We start from the raw sequence: 14,166 nt of genomic DNA on the forward strand, positions 1-14,166 counted from the left end.
TTTTCAGCAATTAATTATTTTTCTACCTCTTAAATAAATAAAATATTTTAACTCTATTATTAGTATAGTTGATTGTCAATAAAATGATATTATTGATCTATTACATATTAGTACATACATCATGTTATACTAAACTGGAAATCTTTTTAAATAAGTGCATAAATAAAACAAATACTCTATAATCATATACTACACGTCAAATTTATTGAAAGAAGGAAAGTCCAATAAAAAATTATAAATAAAAAAAACTCTCATAATGATAAAAAAAGTAATTTTATAAAATTCTTGAATTGGATCATTAAAATATCTCATCTCAAAGTATAGAGTATAACTTAAGTAGTATATTTGTAAGTATTTTACTTAAATATCAGAGTATATTTGCAATAGTATATTTGTAAGTATCTTACTTAAATATCAGAGTATTTTTTTCAAGTACCACCTTACTTATGCTTGTCTATAAAAACAAAATATAAAATTGATGATTTTTATTATAATTCAAACATCATTTCCGCATTCGAATCTCATACATTCCCTCATTTACATACAAGAAAGGGCAACAAAGACCTCCAAATTAATTTAGAGATTGTATAGAAGATGAGTGTTGACATAAGTGCATGTGTCAGTTGCCGAATGTTAAGCAGTTACGGAACCTGGTCCAAAAAGCAGTTGATGCTACCGGTGGTTGTCGGTCGAGTGGGTCAAAAAAGTTTGCTGTTTCACCTAATTCATCGAATGAATCTACCAGGTTTTGAAGCCTTGCCACGAATTCAATAAGAAGCGACGTAAATGTTGTGAGAGACAGTGAAGTAGCACTTTCGTATGTTTTTGATTCTTGAGCCTCTTTGGCAACTGGATTCAACTTGTGGTAAATCTGATCAGGCCAAGATAAGTCTTTCCTGAACATGTTTGGAGAGGCATCAGTTGCAGGGTTTCCTTCCCAAGAATGTGGAACTTCAACTGTTCTCAGATCAAGCACTGCTTCACTCAGAGACTTGTGCTCCAGAAATCTTCTTTCTTCGTCTGTGTGAAAGAGGCCTTCTTCTTCAGGATTACTCTCTTCATCATCTCTCGCTCGGTTTCCAATTTCCCAGCTCTCAGAATTCACAAGAAGGTATGATTTTTTATCAATCTTGTGTTGCAATTGCTCTGCAGCCACGTGCACTTCAAACAGCAAGTCTCCTGGACCTAGTTTCTCCATCTTTTTTACCTTGCTTCCAAGTTCACGCAACACTCTTGCCCCTTCATAACCTACCCTTTGAAGCTCACTACGGAAAACTAGTCTCTTCTCAGCTGGGGCCTATTATGTATCACAACAAAAATAGTATTAACTCAAGAAATAACTATTCAATCAGCAACTTTTGAAATGAGAAAAAAAAATTCTGTATAGCTAAGTCAACATAAACTAATTTCTAAACCCACCATAATTGCATAATTTGATTTATATAATATAATAAAAAGACATTAATGTAGTATCAGTAAGAAAATGGTGATCTCGGGATTTAGCTGAAATGATGAGATAGTATTTAATACTGAAAAAAGGTAGAAACAAGATTAGATATGATTGAAAGAGACAGATAACTAGTTAGCTTAAAATCACTATAGTTCTGACAATTCTAATGCTATAGTTGAGATGGTCTTTTTTCTTTGGGAGAAAAGTAACATCCTAAAAATTGCAATTCATTGTTAAATAAATGTTTGTGTTAATTATCTTGAGTGAATATGTTTGTTGTATCAATTTAGACGGGCAAAAATCAAATTAATCAATTAGTTTAACTATCCTGGACTTTGAAAGTAAAAAATGAGTATTTAATCAATTAACTGAATTTACTAATTAATTAGGTCGTAATTTAATTAAATAGGAATAGGCATGTAAATTGATTGATTAAATGAGTTAATACAAGTTTTGATGATATATATGCAACAATTCGAAATTGGCAGAAAAAACTAAGTCAATAGAAAGTTAGTTTTATACCATCTAAGATTTAGTTAATTATTAACAAAATTAGTAATTGCGTAAAGATAAATTAATTACATATTTTCCTTGGTTGTGTCAAAGGTTTCAATTTCATAAATTGTTATGCATTTTGTTTAAATAATGTTTTGTATGAAACATGCGTGGTTCATATCTGACATTCAAATAAAGGAGTGTGTGTGTGTGTGATATTTTAAAATTTTGAGGAACACATCTGCAATTAAAGGAGTTAGAGTAAGGCTTTTCAAAATAATAACTAAAATGGAGGGGGTATATGTATAATTACAACCAACCTAGGTGCTGTAATTGTAATTAACTCTCTGAAAAAAAAAATTACATGCATGCGTATGCTTTTTCTAATCAATTAACTACAATTTTTTAATCCAGAAGAGCCAAATTAAATGAATGATTTTTTCAGTTATAAAGTATTTGGTTACTTCTAAGAGATTAATTATCAAATAATTAATATTTTTTATTGCTATTAAAAACTGTTATTGATAAGTAAAAATATCTTTGCGAGACTAAAAACAGAGTAGAAATACTTCATGTCAATTTCACTGTTAAAATCTGTTGATATAGGAATTAAATGTCCATGACTATTCAACACTCTTCATAATGAGAAAAAAAAGGTTTGGGAGGTTTTCTAACAACTATCATCTAAAATTTCAGAGACAAGAAGTACCTGTATTTCAGAGAATATGCATCCATGCATAGCCATGACAGTAAATGCGCAATGCCTTAGAGCCCCACTTAATTTCACATAATTCTTCCATGGATATTTGAACATTTTGTAACGACCATGTGGTGGTTCCCACACAGCAAATCCCATCTACAATCACAAGCATGTTAAAATTAGTGAAAATAATGATTAACATATATTCATGACCCAGAGAAAACTGAAGCAAGCAAACAATACCAATGAATCTTCTTTACTTGTAGATTCAACAGCCGATCTGTAGCCACTGTAAACCGGGTCATCAGCAGCAGCTTGGTAAGTAAGAATTTTAGATGGCACCTTTCTATATTCAACACATTGAAGGTAGTTATTGACAACGCCTGAAAAAAAACACACACTACTTTATTGGTAATTCAAGTAATCCGACTACTTTATTGGTAATTCAAGTAATCCGATAACAGATAATTCGAATACAACACAAACATTCGTTAGGAGACTTAAAGTGACTCTGATACCAAAGATGTTGCACAGTACCTTCCAAAGATGTTGCAACTCCGATGAAATTTTTGGTGACAAGATTATGCAGATCCTCACCAGCCCAGATGGGGTATATACAGATATTTACTCCCAAAGATACAGCAGCCCCAAGTGCAATAAGTAAAAATCTTTGTATAGCTGTATCTAGAAACTCCCCTGTTCGATACCCAGATACAGTAATGAAACAATACGTGATCAAGAACACGCGGAACCCATATTCATAAGGCTTCAAAGTAGGGTATAGTTTTGCATAGGTGGCACAAAATCCTATTAGATCAGTCACAAAGCTAGTCAGAACAGCAGAAATAAATAGTCTGAAATGCACTTTTTTTGGATACAACATATTAAGCTTTGAGAGGAAATTGATTGTGAAAGTGAAACCATACCTACAGTGAAGATGCTTACAGTAATCATAAGCTGCTGCCAATTTCCAGCCAATTCTGATAACTCTGCCATCCCCAGAGCAAGTCCTCCAGCCGACAAAGTTCCTAATCCTCTGTTAAACCCTTTGCTCAGAGTGGCCCCTGCACTAATGCATCATGTTTGATTATAATTCACTACGAAATTAAGCGATAGATACCCAATGGAAAACATGAAAAGGATTTATGATGAAACTAAAGATATCAAATGGAAATAACCAATTGAAAAACAATGACAGCTACTGAATTCAGGGACATGTAAAGGAAGACAAATAGAATACAAGGTGGCCCGACAGGCCAATTATTTAATTACGACCGTACCTTATTCATTAAAATAAGTACAGAATCAACATCACCTACAATTTCTCAACCTTTAAAAAACCTTTATTTTTAAACCTGTACCGGTCGGTCTACCGGTTGTTCCATACAACCGGTTCAAAATCAAGCGTCCGGTTTAACTCGATCCAAACCATCACATCCAAGTCCGAGTAGAGTTCTGGCCACTGAGTATCGAGTACTGAAGTCTTACTTAAGTGTCATAGGTCATAGTATTTTTTACAGATACTATCTGTACTGAAGTCTGACTTAACCGTCATATTATTTTTTACGAACTCGAGGTTTACGGAGACCAATGAGTGAAAAAGATGAGTTCGTCCGAACTGAGATGTAGACAGACCAGTAGCGAAAGGAATGAGGTGTAGAAATAAGAGTGGTTTAATAGTTCTCTTAGTTCTAAGAGCTCTCCAAAACAAAACCCTTAATTACTAGTCCTCAAGTACATTTCTACCACTATTCTGAAATCCTTATAGTATAAACCCTGAAGCTTAAGGAATCCATGAATTAATTCTAGACAGTAATAGTTAGGATTCTATATTAAAGTCTACCTCAAACTGAGTGAGAAAAGGAGTAAAAGAATAATTGAATCAAGTGCCCCCACCACCGAAAGAAAACATAAAGTGTTGGAAGCATATATAGATATTAATATAATGAGAGCAGTTACAGAGTTATGGTTACAATAATACCTATGCTGAATTCAAAGACTACGACGACAGTTAGAATAGCCCAGACGGAGTAGCGAATCAATTCCTTGAAGGGTTCTTTGAGGTAGATCAAAAACGAAATAAGGGTCAGAGCAAGACCCATTTTTACAGAGAAAATAACCTTCCTGGGATCAGAGCGACCCATGTCCCATGCCTTCACAGCCACTTGCTTAACCGTGTTCCACCGCTTCACCATCCACGAGTGTTCTTCCTCTTGCATCATCACCACCCCAATCCCCATCTGAGAAATATTACGAATACTCTTCTCCGAGAGAAGCCTCTCCTTCTTCTCCGCCAAACCCTGACGAAACGATCCCGATTTCGACAACTTCGTAGCCATCCGAATAGAGATGAAGATGAGTGGAAAGGTGATGAATGTTATTCCGTTTGAGTTCTTCTCACTTCACATGTGAAGGGTTTAATCTATTGGCGAAGCTGTATTGAGTTGATACGTACAAACAAAAAACGTACTCAGGTTTTGCCTTTTGTTTGTACTGCATTATTTGCATCCTCACAAAATGGTTTTTGCTGAAAAAGAAAAAGAAAAAAAATCTTTGATCTTTGTGGTGGAGTGATTCTCTTGTGTTTCTTAAGGAACCAGGAACTGAACCAGAGGGTTCGGACATGACATCGGTGGGACAAAGAATAGAGCAGTTTTGGTTGCATGAGTTGTTGGAGGTTTAAAATTGGACACGTCACAGAACGAGCCAAATTCCAAGAACAACAATTTCTTCTTTTTGGAATCGGCTTCATTTTGTTTTTTTAGAGAAAGACAATGGATAGGATAATGATATTTTTACAACTTGCTAAACTTTATAGTTACAATAAAATATTAATATTTATAATAAAAAAATTTAAAAAAATAAAAAAATATTTTTAATGAAAATATAGACAAAATGTAAAATGTTAAAATAATTTTTAAAATTAAAAAATTAAAAATAATTAAAATATTAATATTTAGTGGGATGTAGGATGGAGCAATGAGTGTTAAATAATCATTTTCCTAATGAATATTCATTAAGGATATCCATATTTGAATAACAATGAGTTGCTCTAGTATACAACCGGCCACATGATAAAAATAATAATATTTTATTTTTGTTGTGAGGTTTAGGAAAATTTTCAGAAAAAGTTTAAGATTTTGTGTGTTTAGGTTAGATTGTGAAATTAAATTTAGGGAATTTTTTTTTTTTAAATGTCAAGTGAGTGTTTGTAATGGTTGGGGTGGATATGAGGTGAGAAAAAAATGAGTTAAATCATATTTTTATAGGTCATAAGTGTAATACAGTATAAACACAAAATTCACTCAATTCAGAGATCACAATATGCGATGACACACATTGCTTCATGGAGAGACCAAATTCTTTTAACCTAATTTCCCAATCTAACTTTTAAGTACCAAAATTTTAAATCTTTTCAAAATATTTTAGTGAGTTCCATAATAAAAGTAAAATATTATTATTTTTGTCACGTGGGCCGTTATATGTCATAGCAACTCGGTTTCCTAAAAGTAAACCAAGTGTATTTATTGGATTTTATTAGGGAAATTATCTTAACTGTACTTAAATATTTTAAATGTAATTTTTTTTAAGTAAAAATTTGTATCTTTTTTATATTTTAATAAAATGACATTGTATTTTTGTTTTTTATTAAATAACACCTATATTTTTTTATTATAATAAATTATTTAATTATAATTCATTATAATTTTAATTGTAACACATTGTTAATTTGTAACCCTTGTATATGTTGTAAATTTGTAAAATGGGAGAAAGTCTAATTTGGAAGGTGATGAATCAAAGAAACCAGTTAGTCCAAGAAGATCTAAAAACTCCAAATAAACAAACCAACAAAATCCACAAAAGTAATGGGAGAAGACATGATTCAACCACTCAAAAACTAAACCAAGTAAAAGAAAAATAAACAATAAATAATGATTTAGAAAAGGGAAAAACATGCCTTCATGATATAGAAGGAGAATGATAAATTATAAAGGATTTGAAGATTGATCACTTGAATCTAACAATCTAAGATAATAACCAAAACTAAAAAATTACACTCTATAGAGAAAATACTTTCACAAAGATAAAGATTTTTTTTTTAACATATGATCAGATATTAATTTATAGGTTAGATTGAGAAAAGCGTAGAATAAAATTTGCTTAACTTATTTTAGTCTAAACAACAAGGTAGACTTCTAACTATGGTTTAACAAAACTAAGTATGATAATTATACTAGACGGTAAATAAAAGCCTAATCGGGAGAAACTTTTGATACGAGTTATCTTAATTACTACTGGATGAGTAACATATAGATGAAACATCACAAGTAAATTCTCTAATAATTAAGTTCTTCTTCACCTTTTAAGGTTCCTTAGCTCTTGACCCTGATGATTTTCCTTTTGTAATTTTTAGTTAAGTTTTTTCTTATGATTTTCTATTTTTCTTTACTCTCTTTCTTTTTCCATGTTTTCTAATATATATTATTTTACTAATAGAATTTTTATCTTACCTAATCCAACCGGTAAACCCATGTTTTTATAATCAATTGGGTCCCAGATTCTCGGGGCAATTTGGATAAGTTCGAGTAAAAATAATGAAAAAACTAAAAATAATTTAAATCATAAATCTTAAACCTTTAACAATTTGGATATTAGTATTATCTAAAACTTTTATTGATGTTCATTTTTTTTTAATCAATAAAAATAAATTAATAGAAATTGAGTAAAAATGATGTTTCAATTCTTATACACTTTAAAGATACCTTATATATTTTTTTAAACATCTAAAAAAAAAAGAAAAATCTGTCAATACTTATTAAGCTCTCTATCCTCACAAAATCAATGTTTTACTATCATATTAATGCAAGTATTAAAACGGAAAAAAATAAATAAAGACATGAAATCTTACATAAACTTCCTCGTTTAGCAACCTTCGAAAGTAATTTAGAATCAGAAACAAGTTAGCAACCTTCGAAACTAATTTAGAAACAGTAATGCGGATTCCCATTTAGTATATCAGACTCTGCTGATGAAGCTATTGAGACGACCAATTCCAAGCTTCAGTCCTTCAATTTTGAGTTGTCATAAGAAAGACCGTGTTTCAGTCCTTAAATTTTCAGCAGTTAAACAACCTGGTCCAAAACCCATGAGATTTTAATGGTTCTTGTTGCTCAAGAGGGTCAACAAAGTTTGCTGTTTCACATAGTTCTTCAAATGAATCCACCAGGTTTTGAAGCCTTGCTACAAATTCAATCAGAAGAGATGAAAATGTTGTTAGAGATAGGGCACTAGCACTTTCGTAGGTTTTTAGTTCGTGACCCTCTTTCACCTCGGCATTTGATTTATGGTAATAAATGTTAGCAGGCCAAGATGTCTGTTTCCTTGACATGTTTTGAGAGGCATTGGTTGCAGGTACAGCAGAGTTATTGCCTAGAGTTAAATTTCCATCCCAAGAATGTGGAACTTCAACTGTTCTGAGATCAAGTACAGCTTCACTACGAGAGTGCTCAAGAAATTTTCGTTCTTCGTCTGTGTTTAAGAGGCCTTGTTGTTGAAGATCACTCTCCTCATCCTCTATTGGGCGGTTTCCAATTTCCCAGCCCTCTGAATTCACAAGAAGGTAAGATTTTTTATCAATCTTCTGTTGCAATTCCTCTGCTGCCTCGTGCACTTCATACAGCAAGTCTTCCTGGTCTAGTTTCTCCATCTTTTTAACTTTGTTTCCAAGTTCACGCAACACTTTTGCCCCTTCAGAACCTACCCTTTGAAGCTCACTGCGGAAAACTTGTCTCTTCTCAGCTGGGGCCTATGTATCACAAAATGAAGTTCAGACGCGCGTATAAGTCAGAAAAATGAAGACAACAGACAAATTTTTAAATGAAATTAAAAAGTGCTGTCTAGTTAACATACAAAGTTGATCCACTTGGAGTGCCACCATGGAGTCCATATGCTGTTAGTGTGGGAGTTTGAGCACGCGCAGCTCAAGAAACAAAGGTTTATGGCAGACACAGACTTCTAAATCAGAGGACTCTAACTGACAGCATCTCTAGTTTAGCATAGTAAGTAACAAAAGCAAGGGATAATAAATTGATCGGTGGAATATTATTAAGCAAACTAAATTTTGGTGGGTTGCAGAAATTTTCATTGCATAATTTCTAGCGTTTGATAAGTGTATAAAACAATACATGTCTCCAAGGTTATATATATCATCATCGTTCAATAAACCTTGAAGTTTAGAGATCTTAAATTTTCTAACACATGTTATATCTAGCAATATCCTTTATTTGTAAAAGAAAAGGGAATTCAGATAACTATTGAACACTCATCTTAATGAAGAACAAAAGTTCAAGAGGTTTTGTAAAACTATTGTCAAAAAGTTCACAGACAAGAACCTGTATTTCAGAAAGTATGCATCCATGCATAGCCATGACCATGAATGCGCAATGCCTTAGAGCCCCGCTTAATTTCACATAATTCTTCCATGGATATTTGTGCATTTTGTAATGACCATGTGGCGGTTCCCAGACAGCAAAACCTATCTTCAATCACCAGCACAAGAGAACTAGTCAAAATGATGTCAAACATATTCATGAACCAGAGAAAACTGAAGTGTACCATACCAGTGCATCTTCTTTACTTGTCGATTCAACAACCGATCTGTACCCATTGTAAATTGGATCATCAGCAGCTTGGTAAGTAAGAATTTTGGATGGCACCTTCTTATATTCAACACAATGTAGGTAGTTATTGACAACACCTGGTGAAGAGAAGTTCACCAGTGTTATATTATAGTGATAAATAGAAAAATGTTAAAACTACAAATTGAAATGTACTAGCTTATAAAGTTGTTTTTCTTTACTGGTGCATGATTGTCAATATCATCGTATAAATATGAGACTAAGATTTTATCTATTATAAATTATTGTTCTTTATTTCATTACATTATTTAGCGGTTCATTAAATAGTTAATTTTAAAGTAAAATATTCCTATTTGTCCTACCACCGAAGAAATAAATAATATAAACAAAAAATGAACAAAATGAATTGAATTTGGTGCATACGTAAATTTCTCACAGTGGATGGGTACAGGTTTATAACTTGCATGGTCAAGAAAAAAATTCAAATTTTCAAGAAATAATTATTGGCAATGGAAGATGACAATCAAGAACAAGATAAGTCAATAGTTTAAAATACTTTTAAGCAGAGGATAAAGTGGAAAAAGTTAGGATCAGATAAAGATATCATCAAATTAATTTTCTACTATAGTAGATTGATGGTTACTATTTTATAAAAGCACATTCTACTCGACAATACCAGTGTCACTCCCTCTTCTTTTTTCTGCACGTCCCCCAATATTTACAATGGGTTACTTTTGTTTGCTTTTAGTTCCACAATGGAAGAAAACACTGATATTAGAATCCAAGTTTTTATTGTGGTAAATTTGAACATAAAGTAGATTCTTTTATTCTGATAAGCATTTTAAGAACTCTGTTTTTAACTGTCACATATACAACCTAGGAAACATGTTTGAGAAGCAACAAACCAAAATGGTATTATTAACTGGAAATGAAATGTGATGATGAAGATGGCATTGTACAATACCTTCCAAAGATGTTGCAACATCCATGAAATTTTTTACGACAAGATTATGCAGATCCTCTCCAGCCCAGATAGGGTATATACAGATATTCACTCCCAAAGAAACAGCAGCACCGAGTGCAATGAGGACAAGTCTATTTATAGCAGTATCAACAAATTCCCCTGTTTGATACCCGGATACAGTAATGAAACAGTACGTGATCAAGAACACGCGGAACCCGTATTCATAAGGCTTGAAAGAAGGGTATAGTTTTGTATAGGTGGCCGAAAATCCTAGAATATCAATCACACAGCTAGTCAGAAGACCAATTCACAAGCACAAGGCACTCATGTGGATCATAAAACAAGTTTTTTCCCAAACAAAAAAAGAAATGAAAGTGAGTGTGAAACCAGACCTACAATGAAGATGCATATAATCATTATAAGCTGCTCCCATTTTCCAGCCAATGTTGATAACTCTGCCATCCCCAGAGAAAGTGCTCCAGCCAACAATGTCCCCAATCCACCATTTAAGCTCTTGCTCAGAGTTGCCCCTGCAATAGTGCACTTTATATGTTTGATCACAACTTAATCAACATTGAACTGATAGGAAGATTACACAGCCACCCTTGACCCAATGGAAAACATGAAAAGGATTTGAAGCTTAGAAAAAGATCAACATCACCTACAGTTTCTCAACCATGAAAATCCAAAATATAATTAAAATTGCATTCTAGTTAGGTATAATACGAATACCTATGCTGAATTCGAAGACTACAACAACAGTAAGAATGGCCCAGACACAGTAAAGGCTCATATCCTTGAAGGGTTCTCTGAGGAAAATCAAAAGCGAAAGAAGGGCCAAAGCAAGACCCGTTTTTGCAGAAAAGATAATCTTTCTTGGATCAGAGCGACCCATTTCCCATGCTTTCCCAGTTACACGCTTAACCGTGTTCCACCACTTCACCATCGTCGATTGCTCTCCCTCTTGCATCATCATGCCAATCCCTATCTGAGAAATATCACCACTACTCTTCCCGGAGAGAAGCCTCTCCTTCTTCTCCGCCAAACCGTAACGGAACGACCCCGATTTCACCAATTTCGGAGCCATCTTTTCTGCCCAGAGAAAGTGGGAACTACGACGATTGATACAAATTCTATTCTGTTTCAAGAACTTTACGTTGACATGCTTTTTCGTAGATAGAAAATGGTGTACTACTGCATAAATCTCACCCCCACAAAAACCTTTTCCTACAAATTATTATATTATCTTGCTTGTTATTTTTGGAACTGCACTAACTTTATTGTGAAATTCAATTACTCCACTTTTAAGGGAATATTAGTAGTATTTGGGAAGAGAAGCTAATAGAATGCATGACATCATTGTGACAAAGAAGGGACTAGAATCTCATGTTTCAAATAATCTCAGTTTAAAATTCAACATGATAAGGTTCAATTCCCCTCAAGCACAACAATTCCAATTTATACGGAATGCGTGTTTTTCTTTTCCCCAGAAGAGGATAACAACCGCTATTGGATATCTATTTACAGTTTTATTATAAAATAATTTAAATAAAAAAAGCTATGTAAACAGTTTTGCATTATTATTCAATTGCAATTCATTATTATACCTATATATAAATATTATAACTGTTTTTTATTACAAATTTATTTTTATTTATTATTTTATTATTTTATTTTGAATATTTTAATCATTTTCTATTTTTAAATATTTACTAAATAATTAATTATTCTTATAATTAATTGAAAATATTTTTTATTTTATTTTCAATACTAATATAGTCATTTCTTAAAAAACAGTTATTAATTTTATATTTTAAATATAAAGTAATTTGTGTGGAACGTTTATTAAACGTTGAACAATTTTTACTATGTGAAGCATTTTTTTTTTCATATCTTCCCCTTTCTTAGAAAATTATAGTTTTTATCTTTTTATCATAGTTTTTATCTTTTTATCATAGTTTTTATCTTTTTGTCATTTGATTTAGTTGTTATTCCTTCTTATTATTTAATTTTTTATTTTTTTTATAACAAGATATGAATATAATAATAATTTTATAATAATAATAAAAATAAAAAATATGAAGAATGTGAGTGTTTCCACTAAGATAAGTTGACTAAATTTTATAATATTATTAAAAAATATATTAATATACTTTTATAATTATCAAACTTAGTTAATCTTAATTTTCATCACATATAATTACATTTTTTAACTTCAATTATTCTGTAATGTATAAGGGTTTAATTAGTTAAGTTCAAGTAAAATATTGAATCCTTAGTTATCGCGAGTATTTTTTTAATGATTTTTCAAAATATGATGTTCTTGGATTTTTTTTTAACAATGTTTATAAATATCTCAAACGGTAAGAGTTTTGTAAAATATTTTTTTATAAACACAATCTTAAAAAAAATTTCTAAAAACATTTTACTTTTAACTTAATCGATTATGTCAATTATTTTATTTTTTTTGTTATTTTAAAAAACACACATATCAAGAATCTCATCAATCAATTTTTCTCGTTGATTATCTATGCATGGGAAAAAAATATAAACGATAATTGATTTGTAACTTTTTAAAACTTGTTGAGTGTGTAATGTATCTTTTATACTAATCTTCAAATGGTTGAAATGGATTTATATAAACCTTATTATAAATATTTCAAGAAGTTCATAAAATTTGTAGAAAATATTTTCATTTTACATATATGATAAGGAACTGTTATCTTATCTTAAAAACAATATATAACTTTTAAGATGATGAATATTCAGACTATATTTTTTTTTCTTAGATCGATTATCATCAAATATCATTATTTGAACAAAGTAGTTACGTTCGTGCATAATTTTTTCTAAAATTCTTCTAAATTGAATTGCTACCTATCTCAATTGAACATAATCAAAACAATTAACTTCAATTCATGACTACTAATGGCATATCAAAACATTAGAGATAGACAATCTAAGAAACCAACTCCAAGTAAGTGCTGTCACCTCCACTTTGAACATGTGTGTCGTTTCTCATCACTACCTAACTTTTCAAATTGTTATGCTATAAGAGTAATTATGGAAGTTTTTCTTACATAAAATGCATCTAAATTTAAAGCTGGCAACGTGGGTTGGTCCATCATCCTGTATTTGGTCCGAAAAAATGGGTTGGATTGGTCCGTCCGCATGAAATTTGGGGTTGATTATTTTAACCCATTCCACATAAGAATTGGTCTGCAGGCTTACGTGTCAGCCCACATAAAAAATACTTATTTAAAAATATTTTTTTAAATAAAAATTTTTAATTTTTTTTATTTAAATGCATTAGGTAAATAGTTTCATAATATTATTTTCATAAAATATGCGTAGTAAGATGTTATTAAAAATTTCGAAATGTAAAATATGAGGCTACATGAAAAAAAAAATATGAGGGTGTAGAAAAAAATTATACATTTTAAAGTTATGCAGGTTATGCGGGTCAACCCGTTCCGCACTTGGCTCGCACGGGCTGCAGATTATGCAAGCCAGGCCAGTGGGTTGAAATATGTAATCCGTCCTTCACTTTTTTTAGCGGGCTGACCCGCACTATCCACCCCACTTTGTTACCCCTATCTAAATATAGGTAATTGCTTCCTGCACCATATCACTGCACCCGATTTCAGCAAAAAAGACGAAACTGTTCTTAAAAAAAATTTCCAAAATATGTGTTCTGGATTTTTTCTTCCGGAATGAAATTTTATATTACGGATTTTTTTATCCAGAATGGGTTTTTTACTTTTGTTTCCAGATTTTCATTTCCGAAATACAATAATCTCTTTTTTGGATTTTTTTTTCTGGAATGTATTATTTTCAATTCCGAATTTTTTTGTCCGAAATAGAATTTTAATTTTTGTTTCTGGATTTTTATTTCGAAAAGTCAGTAATCACTTCCGGA

At 31.6% G+C, this 14,166-nt stretch overlaps 2 protein-coding genes across 2 annotated transcripts; both read right to left on the reverse strand.

The window, feature by feature from the left end:
• Positions 1 to 468: 468 nt before the first annotated feature.
• On the reverse strand, positions 469 to 5,302 carry LOC137812900 (aluminum-activated malate transporter 9-like). Its single transcript, XM_068615153.1, has 6 exons — positions 4,627 to 5,302; positions 3,572 to 3,709; positions 3,183 to 3,452; positions 2,889 to 3,028; positions 2,655 to 2,801; positions 469 to 1,297 (listed from the first exon to the last, which is right to left on the reverse strand). Exons 1-6 carry the CDS (start codon positions 4,982 to 4,984, stop codon positions 620 to 622), a joined length of 1,731 nt encoding a protein of 576 aa, XP_068471254.1. The 5' UTR covers positions 4,985 to 5,302; the 3' UTR covers positions 469 to 619.
• A 2,246-nt stretch (positions 5,303 to 7,548) lies between these two features.
• LOC137812903 (aluminum-activated malate transporter 9-like) lies at positions 7,549 to 11,684 on the reverse strand. The gene is made up of 6 exons (XM_068615156.1): positions 10,980 to 11,684; positions 10,640 to 10,777; positions 10,248 to 10,517; positions 9,266 to 9,402; positions 9,038 to 9,184; positions 7,549 to 8,451 (listed from the first exon to the last, which is right to left on the reverse strand). Exons 1-6 carry the CDS (start codon positions 11,332 to 11,334, stop codon positions 7,762 to 7,764), a joined length of 1,737 nt encoding a protein of 578 aa, XP_068471257.1. The 5' UTR covers positions 11,335 to 11,684; the 3' UTR covers positions 7,549 to 7,761.
• Positions 11,685 to 14,166: the final 2,482 nt, after the last annotated feature.

Source organism: Phaseolus vulgaris, chromosome 2 (genome assembly GCF_000499845.2).
Source record: "Phaseolus vulgaris cultivar G19833 chromosome 2, P. vulgaris v2.0, whole genome shotgun sequence".
Taxonomy (NCBI): Eukaryota; Viridiplantae; Streptophyta; class Magnoliopsida; order Fabales; family Fabaceae; genus Phaseolus; species Phaseolus vulgaris.

Excerpts from the sequence above, each read along its gene's own strand:
- LOC137812900 (XM_068615153.1), bottom strand. The coding sequence starts at position 4,984 with ATGGCTACGAAGTTGTCGAAATCGGGATCGTTTCGTCAGGGTTTGGCG. Across the intron at positions 3,029-3,182 it reads AGTTGCAACATCTTTGGAAG|GCGTTGTCAATAACTACCTT; the intron begins GTACTGTGCAAC and ends GTTTTTTTTCAG. Across the intron at positions 2,802-2,888 it reads CAAGTAAAGAAGATTCATTG|ATGGGATTTGCTGTGTGGGA; the intron begins GTATTGTTTGCT and ends TTGTGATTGTAG.
- LOC137812903 (XM_068615156.1), bottom strand. The coding sequence starts at position 11,334 with ATGGCTCCGAAATTGGTGAAATCGGGGTCGTTCCGTTACGGTTTGGCG. Across the intron at positions 10,518-10,639 it reads TATATGCATCTTCATTGTAG|GATTTTCGGCCACCTATACA; the intron begins GTCTGGTTTCAC and ends TTGATATTCTAG. Across the intron at positions 8,452-9,037 it reads GCATACTTTCTGAAATACAG|GCCCCAGCTGAGAAGAGACA; the intron begins GTTCTTGTCTGT and ends TGTGATACATAG.